Source organism: Scyliorhinus torazame, chromosome 14 (assembly GCF_047496885.1).
Source record: "Scyliorhinus torazame isolate Kashiwa2021f chromosome 14, sScyTor2.1, whole genome shotgun sequence".
Lineage (NCBI taxonomy): Eukaryota > Metazoa > Chordata > Chondrichthyes > Carcharhiniformes > Scyliorhinidae > Scyliorhinus > Scyliorhinus torazame.
This window is the reverse complement of record NC_092720.1, coordinates 120,691,162-120,709,569: the sequence shown is the minus strand read 5'-3', so window position 1 is coordinate 120,709,569 and position 18,408 is coordinate 120,691,162. Positions and strand designations below refer to the sequence as shown.

The window sequence follows — 18,408 nt, the reverse complement described above, 5'->3', positions numbered from 1 at the left end:
ACAGATAACATTGAGGTTATTGGTGCGAAATTAGTCATCAGGATCAAAGGACTTGTGGAATACGAAAGGCCGGGAAATGTAGAATTTACCCTCATAAGGAGAGCAACCTTGAGGCGTAGTTGCCTCAACTTATATTTTAGGGGTTCAAATTCACCATGTAAAAGAAAACTGTTTAGTTTGGAGGTCACTGAAACCTGAAGTTCTTGCACAATGTGAGCAATGTTAGATGTTGCTGGAATAACCTCATGAAAAAAAAAATCAACAAATGCTTGGGGAGTAAAGTACCAAGGCCATGCGATACTAGAGGATCCCAGAGTCAAGGCAATGGACAGGAACTTTTACAACGGAGATTCTGAATAGTTTGTTACCTCCCAAATTCCAGGGCAAGAGATATTATGGAATGGATTTTGTACAGGAAAAGAGTACCGCCAAAAGTTACATTTTGTGTTAGAATGAATGATTTGGCAAGAAATGAAATCTTGCAAAGGGAGTTTGTGAGTCAAGTGATAGACTAAAGAACAGAACCAATTGGGTACTGATCCTGGGATCACTTCTATACTTCATCTTCAATGGTTAGGAATAGCAAAACTCAAGAGGTAACTGGAGAGATGGCATAGGAGTAAACTATTGAGATCTATTGAAAACTGAGACCACTTATAAATAGTTTGCACAGGATGGACGGGTTTCACCTGGGAACCAATGCTCGTGCGGCGAGAGTAAATTGTTGTGGGGGTCAAAATAATTTGACAGAGTGGAAGTAGGAGAAAGCAAGAGGAAAAGAAACAAAAAGTACTGAGGGTGATCTCACTTACTTGAGCAATTCGATGGTGTTGCAGGTTGATAACTCGCGAAACCGCCATCTGCATACTGCCAAACACAGCCACCACCTCCAGAATCTTATCGTCAAAAGAGGGAGCGGTGAACATCTGTAGGATAAAGAACCAACAAGAGTTAACTCACCAATGATGTTAGCATACAGGGGTTGCAGTGTGCATATTACTCTCGGGATACAAATACTCCAGCCCTGTACTTTGCACGTCACAATGCAGCAAAAGGAACAGTGTCTGTAACCCCACCGAGCCATTGGACGCCTCTTTATTTAACACAAACCCCCACTGAAGTTGTACTTACATCATCTTCCTTGGTTCCACCCCAGAAGTTGGTGCCACCAGCATAGCTGGGGATATTTAGCACTGCAATGCCCTGCAGGCTGGGCAAGGGGATACGCTGTCCATCACACTGCATTACAAAGTGGAAAGAAACATCAACACAGGGCAGACAGCGATGTGAAAACAAAGCACTCTTAAGATGTCCATCACAAAATGTCCTGGGTCAATACAAACGGAACTCCAGCAAAAAAAAGATAAATATGGTGATATGTCTCAACTCATTGAGTATAATCTATCCTCGGTTGATAAAAAGAAAAGGCAGAGCATAGGGGTATATGAGGAAATAAGTACCAGTGATGAAGGATACTGGCAGAGGTCTGAGAAAGAAAAAGTGATAATCCAGTGGGTCAAGCATAGCGCTTTCACACTCTGATACTGGGTGAAAAAGTGGGATGCGTATTAAGAGGTAGACCATTCAGATCCTCCATCAAGTCTTTACTACCATTCAATTTGATCAATGTTGATTTGTACCTCAATTCCATTTACCCTACCTTTGTGCCATATCTCTCGATACCCTTGCCCAAGAAAAAGCTATCAATCTCAGTCTTGAAAATTATAGTTGGCTCAGCATCCAGCATTTTGGGGTCGAGAGTTCCATCACCTCTCATGCTTCCCGATTTCACTCCTAAATGGCCTAAACTCTGATGTTAAGATTATATACTCCCTTGTTCTGATGCCCTCTTCAGACGAAGTAATTTTTCTGCAGGTTAAAGAATATCAAATAGGCTTACGGAACTTGAATTCTTTCAGCCCCAGTATCATTCTCATGAATCTGCACTTTCCCTAGTTCAAGACGCTAATATCTTTCCTGAGGTTTGGTGGCGAAAGCTGAACGCAGTACTCCAGATAGGGTCAGATACTCTGGGACTGGATAGTACCATAAGAAACTGCCTTTTCACAGTATTATGTAGTGCAGTGGGCTCCTCATCACGTTCTTGGAATTTGAAGTCAAATCGAGCCCTGGATGTTGGTATATAATTTAGCTTTGCCAGTACTGTGCCAGAATCCTGTGTAAAATATCTTTGTGCAATTCCAGTTCATTGAAGTTTATGTGAGATTAATCGGATAAAAATGATCAGAATCTTGCCATAAAGAATCTCATTCAGAAAGTCAAAATGAATAATCATTTTGAAAACGAAAAATCATATTAGCGTCATACAGAGGCTGCACCTGAGGAAATGTAGAGGGACCTTCCCTCTGTATCCAAAGCATACTGAAACTGACTAGGAGCACATGTTGGGACAATGGATAGAGAGCTTTACTTTCTATTGGTACTTAACCCATAAAATATGGAATTTGATTTCTTCAATCGGTTTTGCATCTTCCTAAAGTCTCAAAGTGCTTCACAGTCACTAAATTAATTTGGAAGAGTAAGCACTGTTTTTATGACGTGGGGATGCCGGCGTTGCACTGGGGTGGGCACAGTACGAAGTCTTACACCAGGTTAAAGTCCAACAGGTTTGTTTGGAATCACTAGCTTTCGGAACGCAGCTCTTCATCAAGGGAGTGAAGAGGTGGGTTCCACAACACGGTGGCGCAGTGGTTAGCATTGCTGCCTCACGGCACCAAGATCCCAGGTTCAATCCCGGCTCTGGGTCACTGTCCGTGTGGAGTTTACACATTCTCCCTGTGTTTGCGTGGGTTTCGCCCCCACAACCCAAAGATGTGCAGGGTAGGTGGATTGGCCACGTCAAATTGCCCCTTAATTGGAAATAAATGAATTGGGTACTCTAAATTTATTTTTTTAAGAGGTGGATTCCACAAACACATATATAGACAAAGTCAATGATGCAATATGATACTTTGAATGTGAATCTTTGCAGGTAATTAAGTCTTTACAGGTCCAGGCGGCGCAACTGGAGAGAGGGATAATCACAGGTTAAAGAGGTGTGAATTGTCTCAAGCCAGGACAGTTGGTAGGATTTCACAAGCCCAGGCCAGGTGGTGGGGGGGTGAATATAGTGTGACATGAATCCGAGGTCCCGGTTCAGGCCGTACTCATGCGTGCGGAACTTGGCTATCAGTTTCTGCTCGGCAATTCTGCGTTGTCGCGCGTCGGGGAACACTTCGGCAGTCAAGGGCATTCAGCCTCTGTTCTTCGCGTAAGTGTTCTCCAAAGCCGCCTTCAGGACGCGCGGCAACGCAGAATCGCCGAGCAGAAACTGATAGCCAAGTTCCGCAGGCGTGAGTACGCCCTCAAATGGGACCACGGATTCATGTCACAATATATTCACCACCTCCCCACCACCTGGGCTTGTGAAATCCTACCAACTGTCCTGGCTTGAGACAATTCACACCTCTTTAACCTGTGATTATGCCTCTCACCAGTTGCGGCGTCTGGACCTGTAAAGACTTAATTACCTGCAAAGATTTGCATTCAAAGTATTATCTAGCATCATTGACTTTGTCTATATGTGTGTTTGTGGAACCTACCTCTTCACTCAATGAAGGAGCTGTGCTCCAAAAGCTATTGATTCCAAACAAACCTGTTGGACTTTAACCTGGCGTTGTCAGACTTCTTACTCTTTTTATGAAGACAGCCAATCTGTGCAGAGCAAAACGCCACAAACAACGATGAGATAAACTGATCTGTTGATGTGGTTTTGATCACTCTGCTTGAAGTAGAAATGTTGCCCAGGACATTAAAGGACCTTCTGCCCTTCTTTAAATTATACCAGGATATTTTGCAGCTTTGTTTAATGTCTTATCTGAAATATAGCACCTCTCAGTACTACACAAAGATAGCCCAGATTATATGTTCAAATCCCTGTAGCGGGACTTACACAAACCTCTGACTCAGAACTGACAGTGCTGTAACTGAGCAAAGTTGCCACAAGTAATTAAGTAATTAAACGAGATAGGGAGCTGGATGATATCGGACTCATGATGTACCCTAGACAGAAAGTGGTACAATGTTTAGTTCCCTAACTCTGACATCCCTTAATTGGATGCAAGCAAGATGAATTTGAAAAAATTATTTAAAAGGGTAACCGAGGACAGATGGTAAAGAGTGCAAGAAAGTAAATCAGCTGCCCACCTCTAATAGTACTTTCTGCTCCAGGTTTTTGTACGTTCTGTACAGCAGCTCCTTAGTTCCGAGAACCCCATACCACATCATGTTTTTCGTACGACTCCTGAGAAAAGACTATAAAAAGTTAAATACAGTTCAGGGGCACACAAAGTATTAAAACCCAACTCTATCACTTTCCACCTGTACTGCCAGTTGATAAAGAACCAGTACCCAACATTAAACGGTAGCCATACTATTAGTCAGGAGCGAACTGCAGCTTTGTTTCCAGTCAATAACCCACTGTTCACTGTTCAATTTCAACTATACTCTTGTTCAAAACTGAATAAAAGGCGCACTACCAGTCAACACAGAATTCCTGGCACGTTGCCGGTCACCAATGATTCCCTGACACATTGTCGGTCAACACTGGATCCCAGGCACACTGCTGGTCAACACTGGATACCTGGCACAATGCCAATCAGCACTGGATCCCTGCCACTTTGCCACTGAATTGTGTATCCGTGGCATACTGCCAGTCAATACTAGATCCCTGGCATACTGTCATTCAATTTCAGATCCCAGCCTATCAGCACACACTAGATCCTTGGCACACTGCCAGTCAACACTGGATCCCTGGCACAATGCGACTCAGAACTGGATTGCTGACATGCTGCCAGCCAACAGTGGACCCCTGGCATACGGTCATTCAATAAAGGATCCATGGCATTCTGCCAGTGAACACTGGATCCTAATAATTCTGCCGTATCAGAGTGGAACTGTTGGGAAGAAAACTGGTGAAGTCTGTGAAGAATAATTAGCTGTGGAATCAGGACAGAATGGATTGACTGAGGGGAGCCAGGAAGAGGAGGGGTACAGCAAAGTGTAATAACAGGAAAATCAGTTACAGAATCGGAGTGGAGCAGGACTGAAAGCAGAGACGAAGGAAGACTCAGACACAGATGCAAAGTAAGTGGGACTAAAGGTTCTTGGATTGAGTTTGATCAGCAATACATGAACTTCCATAAGCTACTTAACATGATAGCAACTGACAACTTTAAAAAATATATATTTTTATTGAACATTTTTTTACATACAAAACAAATAAACACCCCAAAAGAAACACTCTCCAACCCTCTTCACCCATCCCCACTAACCCCCCAACATCTGACAGCGTCCAGTTCCTTGAAATACATGACAAATGGCTGCCATCTTATATAAAACCTCCCAATCGAGCCTCTCAGCGTATATTTAATTTACCCAAGTACAAAAACTCCACGAGGACCCCCAGCCATGCCTAGACACTGGGTGGAGAAGCTGACCTCCACTCCAACGGAACCCACCTGCAAGCAATCAATGAGACAAAGTCTACGACATCTGCCCTCGCCCCCCGTCTGCAGCACTGCAGTCTCTAGGGGACCAGGCTCTAAAATTCCATTTGTAAGATCGCTGACATGGTGACAAAGGAAGACCCCAGAGGTTCACCAGCTTCGGACATGCCCAGAACATATGTACAGGATTCGCTGGGCCCCTCCCTCACCGCTCGCACTTATCCGCTACTCCTTCAAACATCCTAGGCATTGTTAAGTGTGCCCAATGAACCACTTTTAACTATATGAGCTCGAGCCTTGCACAGGACGAGGTGACATTCACCCTCTGTAGGGCTTCACACCACACCCCCTCCTCCACCTCCTCTCCCAACTCTTCCTCCCATTTGACCTTAATCCCACTCAACGATGCAACATCCTCCGCCAGAATCCCCCCGTAGATTCCTGAAGTACTCCCCTCCTCCACCCCTGCCAACGATAGGACCCTCTCCGACAACGATGAAGGCGGCACCACCGGAATGGTCAGAAAAACCTTAGCAAAATCCCTAACCTGCAAGTATCTAAACGTTTCGGACTGCACAAAACTATACTTCTCCGCTAGCTCCTCCAAACTCGCAAACCGCCCCTCCAGGAATAAATTAATTACCCTTTCCCAACCTCTAAACCTGGCATCCAATCTTGCACGCTCAAACAGGCGATTATCCCAAATCAGAGCCATCTCCGACCCTGCCCCCCAATTTAAAATGCTGCCCTAATTCCCCCCATATTTTTAACGTGGCCATCACCATGGGATTCCTGAAAACCTTCCTGGAAAGAACGGAAGTGGGGCATTCACTAGTGCCCGCAACCCTGACCCCTTGCACGACCTAACTTCCATCTTCACCCAGACTTCCTCCTGACCCCCATACCAACTCAATATCTTCTCCACATTCACCGCCTAGTAATAATAAATCAGCTTCGGCAGTGCCAAACCCCCGGTCACTCTACAAGACCACCTTCCAAATCCTTGCCACATTACCCATCCAAATTAACGACAAAATAAGTTGTTCCACCCCCGCAAAGAACGCTGGCAGAAACACTGGAAGGCACTGAAATAAAAACAAAAACCTCGGTAGGATATTCATCTTTACTGACGGCCCTCGCCCAGCCAGAGACAGAGGGAGACTGTCCCACCTCTGCAGGTCCGCCTTAACCTTGCTCACCCAACTGGTAAAGTTCAGTTTCCATTGCCACACCCAGTCCCCGCCACCTGTATCCCCAAATATATAAAATAAGAACTCGTCAGGTGGAACGGCAACATCCTCAAGTTAGCTCCCTTCACCGGCGGACTGACCGGAATACATTAGCTTTTTTCCAAATTCAATTTGTACCCAGAGAAAGTCCCAAACCGCTTTAGCAGCCCCATTATGTCCCCCATCATGGGAACCGTTCAATCGCCAACGCAAATAGGAGAGGAGACATAGGGCACCTGTGCCTCGTTCCCCCCCAAACCCGAAAATAACCCGAGCTTACATTGTTCGTCCGAACGCTGGCCTTTGGCTCCTTGTACACCTTAACCTGTGACACAAACTTAGGTCCAATCCCGAACCGCTCCAACACTGCAAACAGGTGCTTGGAAGACAATAGCCTACCCTGAACAATATGAGTTTCATCCTCCACAACAACCTGCAGGAGACACCCCTCCAACCTGAGCGCCAGCACCTTTGGCAAAATGTTATCAACATTCAACAATGTGACTGATCGGTTTGACCCACACTCCACTGGGTCCTTGTCCTTTATCAATTAGAGTGAGATGGATGCCTGACTCCTCACCTCCGGGAGCCCACCGAACCCTCACCAATAATGGCACCACCGATCTGCAAACTTCTTATAAAACTCAATCGGGAACCCATCGGCCCCGGCGCCTTCCTCATCTGCATACTCCCAATTGCCTTCTTAACGTCCTCCACCCCCAAAAGGCTCCTCCAACCCTTGCCGCTCCTCTTTCTTCAACCTGGGACACTCCAATCCGGTCAAAACTCTACCATATCCGAGGCATCCCCCAGCTACTCCCAGCTGGACAACTGTTTATGGAATGCCTCAAACACTCCATTCACCTCCTCCAGTGCCGACACCACAACTGACAACTTCTGACATTTTTCTGATGTCAATGATCACCTCCTTTTGTATTTCGAAATGAGACCTCTGATGGGAAAGGATTAAAACAGCAGCTGGAGGAGTGGCAGCAAGCTTGGCCACTCTTTTAGCCCAGCATTCTATTGACCACTGGTTTTCTCACCTGCATTTTTCTGGATGCTCATCCCTTTTGTTGTTGAAATCGAGAGAAATTTTTGCATCCAATCCGATACCAAAGTAATTGTTCATTACACACTTTTCCGTGTACCCATTTCTGAAGAACAAAATAAATCAAACTTAGCCTCCAGGATCAGAAAAAATAAACCCTATTCTTCAATTTGTTTTACCTGGGAAAGGTGCATTCACATGCTCAAGAACAGACAATGACATTTTTTTACCAGCGAACCCCACAGAGTGTTGTTCCCAAGTCAAATTTGCCCCTTGAAAAGTGGACCCATGCTGAGATACCTTTTGTCATCAGCACCCTCAACCAGAAAATTACACCAGAGAACTACGCTCCCAACTAGAGGACTTCTTGCGAGAGAGCTGGCTCCTGATCAACAATCCCCTCCAGAGATAGTCATCTTCTGGCCAGTTGATATGGACTCTCCATAAGTAGACCCCAGCGGAGAAACTGGCTCCTAATGAGGAGTCGCTGCTAGACCTCCCAAGAGACCCCAGCAGAGTTGGGTTACGAATGGAAGAAAGTGTAATTTCAATCACACTTAGCAACCTTTGCATTCCAGATCCCCCTGCACTGATTGATCTTTCCGTGAGATTTTCAAGGAAGAGAATTGATACTTCATACTTCGAGAGATCAGGAGTGATATTGGGGGATGCATAGAAACAAAGTTTGGGGACATATGACAGGCATCAGTACAACTATATTCAGTTTAATATATTTCCATGTGCTGTTTGCAACATAAGCTGCACCACAATCTACAAAGACTTTAGTGCACCTTTAACAACCAAATTTAAAAAGCTAAGCCAGAGAAGTCAATGGCGATTTTCAGCATGCACCAGCCGTGCGAGGGATCGGCGACACAGGAGGAAAATCCCATGTGAATCAGGAAACATGATTCACCCCGGAAAGATTGTTTTTCCCAGTTTTCCCCACCCCTTGCCAGCGACGTCACGAGGTTTAGGCACTTCTCATTTATTTAAATATTATACAAGCCCCTTGCCATATGATCCCCTCACTAAATATTAATACAATGCTGACGTGACGTCACAGATGTAGTTATAGCCCCCCCGGGGAGTGGTGAGAAGGAGATGGGGAAGAGAGCAGATCCTGGGGGTTGGGGGGAAAGAGTGCTGCCGATACCTTTGCGTTGTTTGGGGGGGGGCGGGGGGGAAGAGGAGAGGAGGAGAGTGGAATGCCGGTGAGGGTTGTCGGGGGAAGAGCTCCTGATAACTCCATAATGGGGGATGTGGGCGGCACAGTAGCACAGTGGTTACCACTGTTGCTTCGCGGCGCCCAGGACCCAGATTCGACAGTTGTGTCACTGTCTGTGCGGAGTCTGCACGTTCTCCCCGTATCTGCGTGGGTTTCCTCTGGGCCCTCCGGTTTCCTCCCACAAGTCCCGTTGGATGAATTGGACATTCTGAATTCTCCCCAGTGTACCCAAACAGGCGCCGGAGTATGGCGACTGGGGTTTTCACAGTAAGTTCACTGCGGTGTTAATGTAAGCCTACTTGTGACACTAGTAAAGATTATTATTATTTGGCAGCAGTGCTTTAAAAATGGCATCCCGATCTTTGTGGAGCCGGTTGCCGACTTATGAGGCCCGCCCTGCCAGAGTGACAGCGTAAACCACATCCAGTCATTGTTTCTCTCCAAGAGGCTCAATATTTAGACAGAAAACTGGTCTCTGTAGTGGAAAGCTACATGCCAGTCACAGTCTGAGCCTGACACTTTGCCAAATTCTGGTAAGATTTTGCCATATATATCTATCATATAAACATATAAATACTTTCCAGTTCTTTTGTGTTTTTTCCAAACTCTTCTTTTTCTGATAGGCATATTCTGATAGCAATGGGGCACTGGCAACTGTAATTCCCTCCAATTCCTGGCTGCCAACACCATCCTAGTGACTGCCTCCTCCAACTCTCTCACTGTCCCGATGGGAGATACAAAGTCTATGTCTGCCAGTTATTTCATGCAGCTCAGACTGAGGGCAAGTTAAGCAGAGCGAGCACCTTCGGCCTCTCCACATCAGGCTGGGAATTGTAATGGGTTTTGTTCCTACAAATTTCTCCTGCTTTTTTGCAGGGCAACATGGTAGCACAGTGGTTAGTACTGTTGCTTCACTGCTCCAGGGTCCCAGGTTCAATTCCCGACTTGGGTCACTGTCTGTGTGGAGTCGGTCTCTGCATGGGTTTCCTCTGGGTGCTCTGGTTTCCTCCCACAAGTCCCGAAAGACATGCTTGTTAGGTGAGTTGGACATTCTGAATTCTCCCTCTGTGTACCCAAACAGGCGGCAGAATGTGGCAACTAGGGGCTTTTCCACAGTAACTTCATTGCAGAGTTAATGTAAGCCTACTTGTGAAGAGTTAGCTGGAGTACAGATCCAGCCCTCTACAAATGATCTCGCCTGATCACTCCTTCTCACCTGAACAATGGCATATTGGAGGAAAGAACAACCAAGAGGGGTATGTGGAATGACTTTTACTCTGTATCTAACCAGTGCTGTGATTGATCTGGGAGTGTCTGATGAGTGAGTGTAGGTAGAAAGAACTTTCTAACCTGAAACGTTAACTCTGCTTCTCTCTCCACAGATGCTGCCAGACCTGAGTATTTTCAACATTTTCTTTTATTTCAGATCTCCAGCATCCACAGTATTTTGCTTTTGTTTTGCAGTAGGAGCTTTACCCTTGATCTAAACTATGCTGTATCAGAATTGGGAATGCTTGACGGGACAGTGCCACGAGAGCCATATTTTAGCTTGTTGGTTAATATTCATTCTGATCAACACAAACAGAATCACTACAAATAAAATCTAAATTAAAACAATGGAAAGATTTAGAACCAGATCAAAACACCTGAAACAGAATGCACAACACAGGGAAATTAAGGATCAACAAAAACAGTGACTGCTCACGGCACATACAGAATATCAGGTTCCGAGTTCATAGTGTCAGCATGGACAAACAACATTTTGCTGATGACAGATCCTCCAGCCAAGGAAGCAGCCAATCCAGCTCGTAAACCTGACGGGAGGTGCATAGGACAGAGAGTCAGTGGTGAAATCAACATAGTAAGCACTTGCCAGCACAAAACAGAACCAGCTACACCCCACCTGAATAAAAGATAAGCCCCCGAGTTAACATTGCTGAGTCCAGTATGAAAGCAGTGTTCAGATCCACAGCCCCTTCTCCCCACACTTTTTGACACACAATGTCTCAGATGGTGATGCCAGGCATTGAACTGAGAAAGGAAGAGTCAAAAGACAAAATAATTTTCAGACTATTGTATGAGAGCAGTAGGGGGATCAGAACAATCCATTCAACATTCTCACCAACTAAAGAATACAACTTCAATAACGTAAGGATAAGACCATAAGACATAGGTGAAGAATGAGGCCACTCAATCATTTAAAAAAAATAATTTAGAGTACCCAATTATTCTTTTCCAATTAAGGTGCAATTTAGTGTGGCCAATTCACCTAACCTGCACATCTTTGGGTTGTGGGGGTGAAACCCACACAGACATGGGGAGAATGTGGAAACTCCACATGGACCGTGACCCAGGGCCGGGATTCGAACCCGGGTCCATAGCGCCGCAGTCCCAGTGCAGGCCATTCAATCATGGCTGATATTTTTCTCATCCCCATTCTCCTGCCTTCTCCCCATAACCCCTGATCCCCTTATTGATCAAGAACCTATCTATCTCTGTCTTAAAGACACTCAGTGATTTGGCCTCCACAGCCTTCTGCGGCAAAGAGCTCCACAGATTCACCACCCTCTGGCTGACGAAATTCCTCCTCATCGCTGTTTTAAAGGATCGTCCCTTTAGTCTGAGATTGTGTCCTCTGCTTCTAATTTTTCTACAAGTGGAAACATCCTCTCCACGTCCACTCTATCCAGGCCTCGCAGTATCCTGTAAGTTTCAATAAGATCCTCCCTCAACCTTCTAAACTCCAACGAGTACAGACCCAGAGTCCTCAACCGTTCCTCATACGGCAAGCTCTTCATTCCAGGGATCATTCTTGTGAACCTCCTCTGGACCCTTTCCAAGGCCAGCACATCCTTCCTTAGAAACGGGGCCTAAAACTGCTCACAATACTCAAAATGGGGTCTGACCACAGCCTCAGAAGTACATCCCTGGTCTTGTATTCTAGCCCTCACAACATGAATGTCAACATTGCATTTGCCTTCCTAACTGCCGACTGAACCTGCACGTTAACCTTAAGAGAATCGTGGACAAGGACTCCCAAGTCCCTTTGTTCTTCTATTTCCTAAGCATCGCTCCATTTAGAAAATAAAAGAATGTTAAGGTTCCTTTCCTAATTTACAACTGGGGCTGACCTTATATAAACTGTGCCTCATCATCAAAACGATAAACAAATCCTAGCTATCCCCTCTGACTTTTTAAAAAATCACTGAAGCAGTCAGTAACTGTGGGTGCAATTATTAACTGTTACTGTAACGTGCAGTCAGTGACTGTAACGTGCAGTCAGTACCTATGAGGTGCCGTCTGTAACTGTAAGCTGCAGTCAGTAACTGTAAGGTGCAGTCAGTGACCAGAAGGTGCAGTCAGTGACCAGAAGGTGCAGTCAGTGACCAGAAGGTGCAGTCAGTGACCAGAAGGTGCAGTCAGTGACCAGAAGGTGCAGTCAGTCACCAGAAGGTGCAGTCAGTCACCAGAAGGTGCAGTCAGTGACCAGAAGGTGCATTCAGTGACCAGAAGGTGCAGTCAGTGACCAGAAGGTGCATTCAGTGACCAGAAGGTGCAGTCAGTGACCGTAAGGTGCAGTCAGTGACCAGAAGGTGCAGTCAGTGACCAGAAGGTGCAGTCAGTGACCGTAAGGTGCAGTCAGTGACCACAAGGTGCAGTCAGTGACCACAAGGTGCAGTCAGTGACCACAAGGTGCAGTCAGTGACCGTAAGGTGCAGTCAGTCACCAGAAGGTGCAGTCAGTCACCAGAAGGTGCAGTCAGTCACGAGAAGGTGCAGTCAGTCACCAGAAGGTGCAGCGAGTCACCAGAAGGTGCAGTCTGTAACCGTAAGGTGCAGTCTGTAACCGTAAGGTGCAGTCTGTAACCGTAAGGTGCAGTCAGTAACTATAAGGTGCAGTCAGTAACTGTAAGGTGCAGTCAGTAACTGTAAGGTGCAGTCAATAACTGTAAGGTGCATTCAGTAACCGTAAGGTGCAGTCAGCATCCGTAAGGTGCAGTTTGTAACCGTAAGGTGCAGTCAGTAATTGTAAGCTGCAGTCAGCAGCTGTAAGGTGCAGTCTGTAACCGTAAGGTGCAGTCAGTAACCGTAAGGTACAGTCTGTAACTGTAAGGTACAGTCAGTAACTATAAGGTGCAGTCAGTAACTGCATGGTGCAGTCAGTAACTGTAAGGTGCAGTCAATAACTGTAAGGTGCATTCAGTAACCGTAAGGTGCAGTCAGCATCCGTAAGGTGCAGTTTGTAACCGTAAGGTGCAGTCTGTAACCGTAAGGTGCAGTCAGTATCTGTAAGGTGCAGTCAGTAACTGTAAGGTGCATTCAGTAACCGTAACGTGCAGTCCAAAACTGTAAGGTGCAGTTAGTAATCGTAAGGTGCAGTCAGAAACTGTAAGGTGCAGTCTGTAACCGTAAGGTGCAGTCTGTAACCGTAAGGTGCAGTCTGTAACCGTAAGGTGCAGTCTGTAACCGTAAGGTGCAGTCTGTAACCGTAAGGTGCAGTAAGTAACCGTAAGGTGCAGTCAGTAACTGTAAGGTGCAGTCAGTAACCGTAAGGTGCAGTCAGCAACCGTAAGGTGCAGTCAGCAACCGTAAGGTGCAGTCAGCAACCGTAAGGTGCTGTCTGTAACTGTAAGGTGCAGTCAATAACTATAGGGACAGTCAGTAACCATAAGGTGCCGTCAGTAACTAGAAGTTGCAGTCACTAACTGTAAGGTGCAGTCAGTAACTGTAAGGTGCAGTCAGCAACTGTAAGGTGCAGTCAGCAACTGTAAGGTGCAGTCAGGAACTGTAAGGGGCATTCAGAATATTAAGGGGCAGTCTATAACTGCAAGGTGCAGTCAATAACCGTAAGGTGCAGTCAGTAATCGTAAGGTGCAGTCAGTACCCGTAAGGTGCAGTCAGTACCCGTAAGGTGCAGTCAGCAACCGTGAGGTGCAGTCTGTAACTGTAAGGTGCAGTCAGCAACCGTAAGGTGCAGTCAGCAACCGTAAGGTGCTGTCTGTAACTGTAAGGTGCAGTCAATAACTGTAGGGGCAGTCAGTAACCATAAGGTGCAGTTAGTAACTGTAAGGCCAGTCAATAACTGTAGGGGCTAGTCAGTAACCATAAGGTGCAGTCAGTAACTATAAGGTGCAGTCAGTAACTGTAAGGTGCAGTCAGTAACTGCAAGGTGCAGTCAGTAACCGTAAGGTGCAGTCAGTAACTGTAAGGTGCAGTCAGTAACTGTAAGGTGCAGTCAGTAACTGTAAGGTGCAGTCAGTAACCGTAAGGTGCAGTCAGTAACTGTAAGGTGCAGTCAGTAACTGTAAGGTGCAGTCAGTAACTATAAGGTGCAGTCAGTAACTGTAAGGTGCAGTCAGTAACTGTAAGGTGCAGTCAGTAACTGTAAGGTGCAGTCAGTAACTGTAAGGTGCAGTCAGTAACTATAAGGTGCAGTCAGTAACTGTAAGGTGCAGTCAGTAACTGTAAGGTGCAGTCAGTAACCGTAAGGTGCAGTCTGTAACCGTAAGGTGCAGTCAGTAACCGTAAGGTGCAGTCTGTAACCGTAAGGTGCAGTCAGTAACCGTAAGGTGCAGTCAGTAAATATAAGGTGCAGTCAGTAACTGCATGGTGCAGTCAGTAACTGTAAGATGCAGTCAGCAACTATATGGTGCAGTCAGTAACTGTAAGGTGCAGTCAGTAACCGTAAGGTGCAGTCTGTAACCGTAAGGTGCAGTCAGTAACCGTAAGGTGCAGTCCAAAACTGTAAGGTGCAGTCAGCAACTATAAGGTGCAGTCAGTAACTGTAGGGTGCAGTCAGTAACCGTAAGGTGCAGTCAGTAACCGTAAGGTGCAGTCCAAAACTGTAAGGTGCAGTCAGTAACTATAAGGTGCAGTCAGTAACTGTAAGGTGCAGTCAGTAACTATAAGGTGCAGTCAGTAACTATAAGGTGCAGTCAGTAACTGTAAGGTGCAGTCAGTAACCGTAAGGTGCAGTCAGTAACTGTAAGGTGCAGTTTGTAACTGTAAGGTGCAGTCAGTAACCGTAAGGTGCAGTCAGTAACTGTAAGGTGCAGTCAGTAACCGTAAGGTGCAGTCCAAAACTGTAAGGTGCAGTCAGCAACTGTAAGGTGCAGTCTGTAACTGTAAGGTGCAGTCAGTAACTGTAAGGTGCAGTCAGTAACCGTAAGGTGCAGTCAGTAACCGTAAGGTGCAGTCAGTAACTGTAAGGTGCAGTCAGTAACCGTAAGGTGCAGTCAGTAACTGTAAGGTGCAGTCAGTAACTGTAAGGTGCAGTCAGTAACCGTAAGGTGCAGTCAGTAACTGTAAGGTGCAGTCAGTAACTGTAAGGTGCAGTCAGTAACAATAAGGTGCAGTCAGTAACCGTAAGGTGCAGTCAGTAACTATAAGGTGCAGTCAGTAACTGTAAGGTGCAGTCAGTAACTGTAAGGTGCAGTCAGTAACTGTAAGGTGCAGTCAGTAACCGTAAGGTGCAGTCTGTAACCGTAAGGTGCAGTCAGTAACCGTAAGGTGCAGTCCAAAACTGTAAGGTGCAGTCAGCAACTGTAAGGTGCAGTCAGCAACTATAAGGTGCAGTCAGTAACCGTAAGGTGCAGTCAGTAACTGTAAGGTGCAGTCAGCAACTGTAAGGTGCAGTCAGTAACCGTAAGGTGCAGTCAGTAACTGTAAGGTGCAGTTTGTAACTGTAAGGTGCAGTCAGTAACCGTAAGGTGCAGTCAGTAACTGTAAGGTGCAGTCAGTAACCGTAAGGTGCAGTCCAAAACTGTAAGGTGCAGTCAGTAACTATAAGGTGCAGTCAGTAACTGTAAGGTGCAGTCAGTAACTATAAGGTGCAGTCAGTAACTGTAAGGTGCAGTCAGTAATCGTAAGGTGCAGTCAGTAACCGTAAGGTGCAGTTTGTAACTGTAAGGTGCAGTCAGTAACTGTAAGGTGCAGTCAGTAACTGTAAGGTGCAGTCAGTAACTGTAAGGTGCAGTTTGTAACTGTAAGGTGCAGTCAGTAACTGTAAGGTGCAGTCAGTAACAGTAAGGTGCATTCAGTAACCGTAACGTGCAGTCCAAAACTGTAAGGTGCAGTTAGTAACCGTAAGGTGCAGTCAGCAACTGTAAGGTGCAGTCAGAAACTGTAAGGTGCAGTCAGCAACTGTAAGGGGCATTCAGAATATTAAGGGGCAGTCTATAACTGCAAGGTGCAGTCAGCAACTGTAAGGGGCATTCAGAATATTAAGGGGCAGTCTATAACTGCAAGGTGCAGTCAATAACCGTAAGATGCAGTCAGTAATCGTAAGGTGCAGTCAGTACCCGTAAGGTGCAGTCAGCAACCGTGAGGTGCAGTCTGTAACTGTAAGGTGCAGTCAGCAACCGTAAGGTGCAGTCAGTAACCGTAAGGTGCAGTCAGTAACTGTAAGGTGCAGTCAATAACTGTAGGGGCAGTCAGTAACCATAAGGTGCAGTTAGTAACTGTAAGGTGCAGTCAATAACTGTAGGGGCTAGTCAGTAACCATAAGGTGCAGTTAGTAACTGTAAGGCCAGTCAATAACTGTAGGGGCTAGTCAGTAACCATAAGGTGCAGTCAGTAACTATAAGGTGCAGTCAGTAACTGTAAGGTGCAGTCAGTAACTGTAAGGTGCAGTCAGTAATCGTAAGGTGCAGTCAGTACCCGTAAGGTGCAGTCAGCAACCGTGAGGTGCAGTCTGTAACTGTAAGGTGCAGTCAGCAACCGTAAGGTGCAGTCAGTAACCGTAAGGTGCAGTCAGTAACTGGAAGGTGCAGTCAGTAACCGTAAGGTGCAGTCAGTAACTGTAGGGGCAGTCAGTAACCATAAGGTGCAGTTAGTAACTGTAAGGTGCAGTCAATAACTGTAGGGGCTAGTCAGTAACCATAAGGTGCAGTTAGTAACTGTAAGGCCAGTCAATAACTGTAGGGGCTAGTCAGTAACCATAAGGTGCAGTCAGTAACTATAAGGTGCAGTCAGTAACTGTAAGGTGCAGTCAGTAACTGCAAGGTGCAGTCAGTAACCGTAAGGTGCAGTCAGTAACTGTAAGGTGCAGTCAGTAACCGTAAGGTGCAGTCAGTAACTATAAGGTGCAGTCAGTAACTGTAAGGTGCAGTCAGTAACTGTAAGGTGCAGTCAGTAACTGTAAGGTGCAGTCAGTAACTGTAAGGTGCAGTCAGTAACCGTAAGGTGCAGTCAGTAACTATAAGGTGCAGTCAGTAACTGTAAGGTGCAGTCAGTAACTATAAGGTGCAGTCAGTAACTGTAAGGTGCAGTCAGTAACTGTAAGGTGCAGTCAGTAACCGTAAGGTGCAGTCAGTAACTGTAAGGTGCAGTCAGTAACTGTAAGGTGCAGTCAGTAACTGTAAGGTGCAGTCAGTAACCGTAAGGTGCAGTCTGTAACCGTAAGGTGCAGTCTGTAACCGTAAGGTGCAGTCAGTAACCGTAAGGTGCAGTCCAAAACTGTAAGGTGCAGTCAGCAACTATAAGGTGCAGTCAGTAACTGTAAGGTGCAGTCAGTAACCGTAAGGTGCAGTCTGTAACCGTAAGGTGCAGTCAGTAACCGTAAGGTGCAGTCAAAAACTGTAAGGTGCAGTCAGCAACTATAAGGTGCAGTCAGTAACTGTAAGGTGCAGTCAGTAACCGTAAGGTGCAGTCTGTAACCGTAAGGTGCAGTCAGTAACCGTAAGGTGCAGTCCAAAACTGTAAGGTGCAGTCAGTAACTATAAGGTGCAGTCAGTAACTGTAAGGTGCAGTCAGTAACCGTAAGGTGCAGTCAGTAACTGTAACGTGCAGTTTGTAACTGTACGGTGCAGTCAGTAACCGTAAGGTGCAGTCAGTAACTGTAAGGTGCAGTCAGTAACCGTAAGGTGCAGTCCAAAACTGTAAGGTGCAGTCAGCAACTGTAAGGTGCAGTCTGTAACTGTAAGGTGCAGTCAGTAACCGTAAGGTGCAGTCTGTAACCGTAAGGTGCAGTCAGTAACCGTAAGGTGCAGTCAGTAACTGTAAGGTGCAGTTTGTAACTGTAAGGTGCAGTCAGTAACCGTAAGGTGCAGTCAGTAACTATAAGGTGCAGTCAGTAACCGTAAGGTGCAGTCAGTAACCGTAAGGTGCAGTCAGTAACCATAAGGTGCAGTTAGTAACTGTAAGGTGCAGTCAATAACTGTAGGGGCTAGTCAGTAACCATAAGGTGCAGTTAGTAACTGTAAGGCCAGTCAATAACTGTAGGGGCTAGTCAGTAACCATAAGGTGCAGTCAGTAACTATAAGGTGCAGTCAGTAACTGTAAGGTGCAGTCAGTAACTGCAAGGTGCAGTCAGTAACCGTAAGGTGCAGTCAGTAACTGTAAGGTGCAGTCAGTAACCGTAAGGTGCAGTCAGTAACTATAAGGTGCAGTCAGT

The 18,408-nt window shown here is 46.0% G+C and overlaps 1 protein-coding gene across 4 annotated transcripts in view; it reads right to left on the bottom strand.

The window, feature by feature from the left end:
• Positions 1-18,408, bottom strand: part of LOC140389979 (diacylglycerol kinase delta) — a 225,184-nt gene that overhangs the window by 28,426 nt on the left and 178,350 nt on the right. For all 4 annotated transcript variants that reach the window (XM_072474713.1, XM_072474715.1, XM_072474714.1 and 1 more), the window contains 5 exons: positions 10,730-10,829; positions 7,783-7,893; positions 4,207-4,303; positions 1,132-1,239; positions 813-926 (listed from right to left, as the gene is read on the bottom strand). In XM_072474713.1, the coding sequence (XP_072330814.1) occupies positions 813-926; positions 1,132-1,239; positions 4,207-4,303; positions 7,783-7,893; positions 10,730-10,829 (530 nt within the window). The remainder of the gene's footprint in view (positions 1-812; positions 927-1,131; positions 1,240-4,206; positions 4,304-7,782; positions 7,894-10,729; positions 10,830-18,408) is intronic.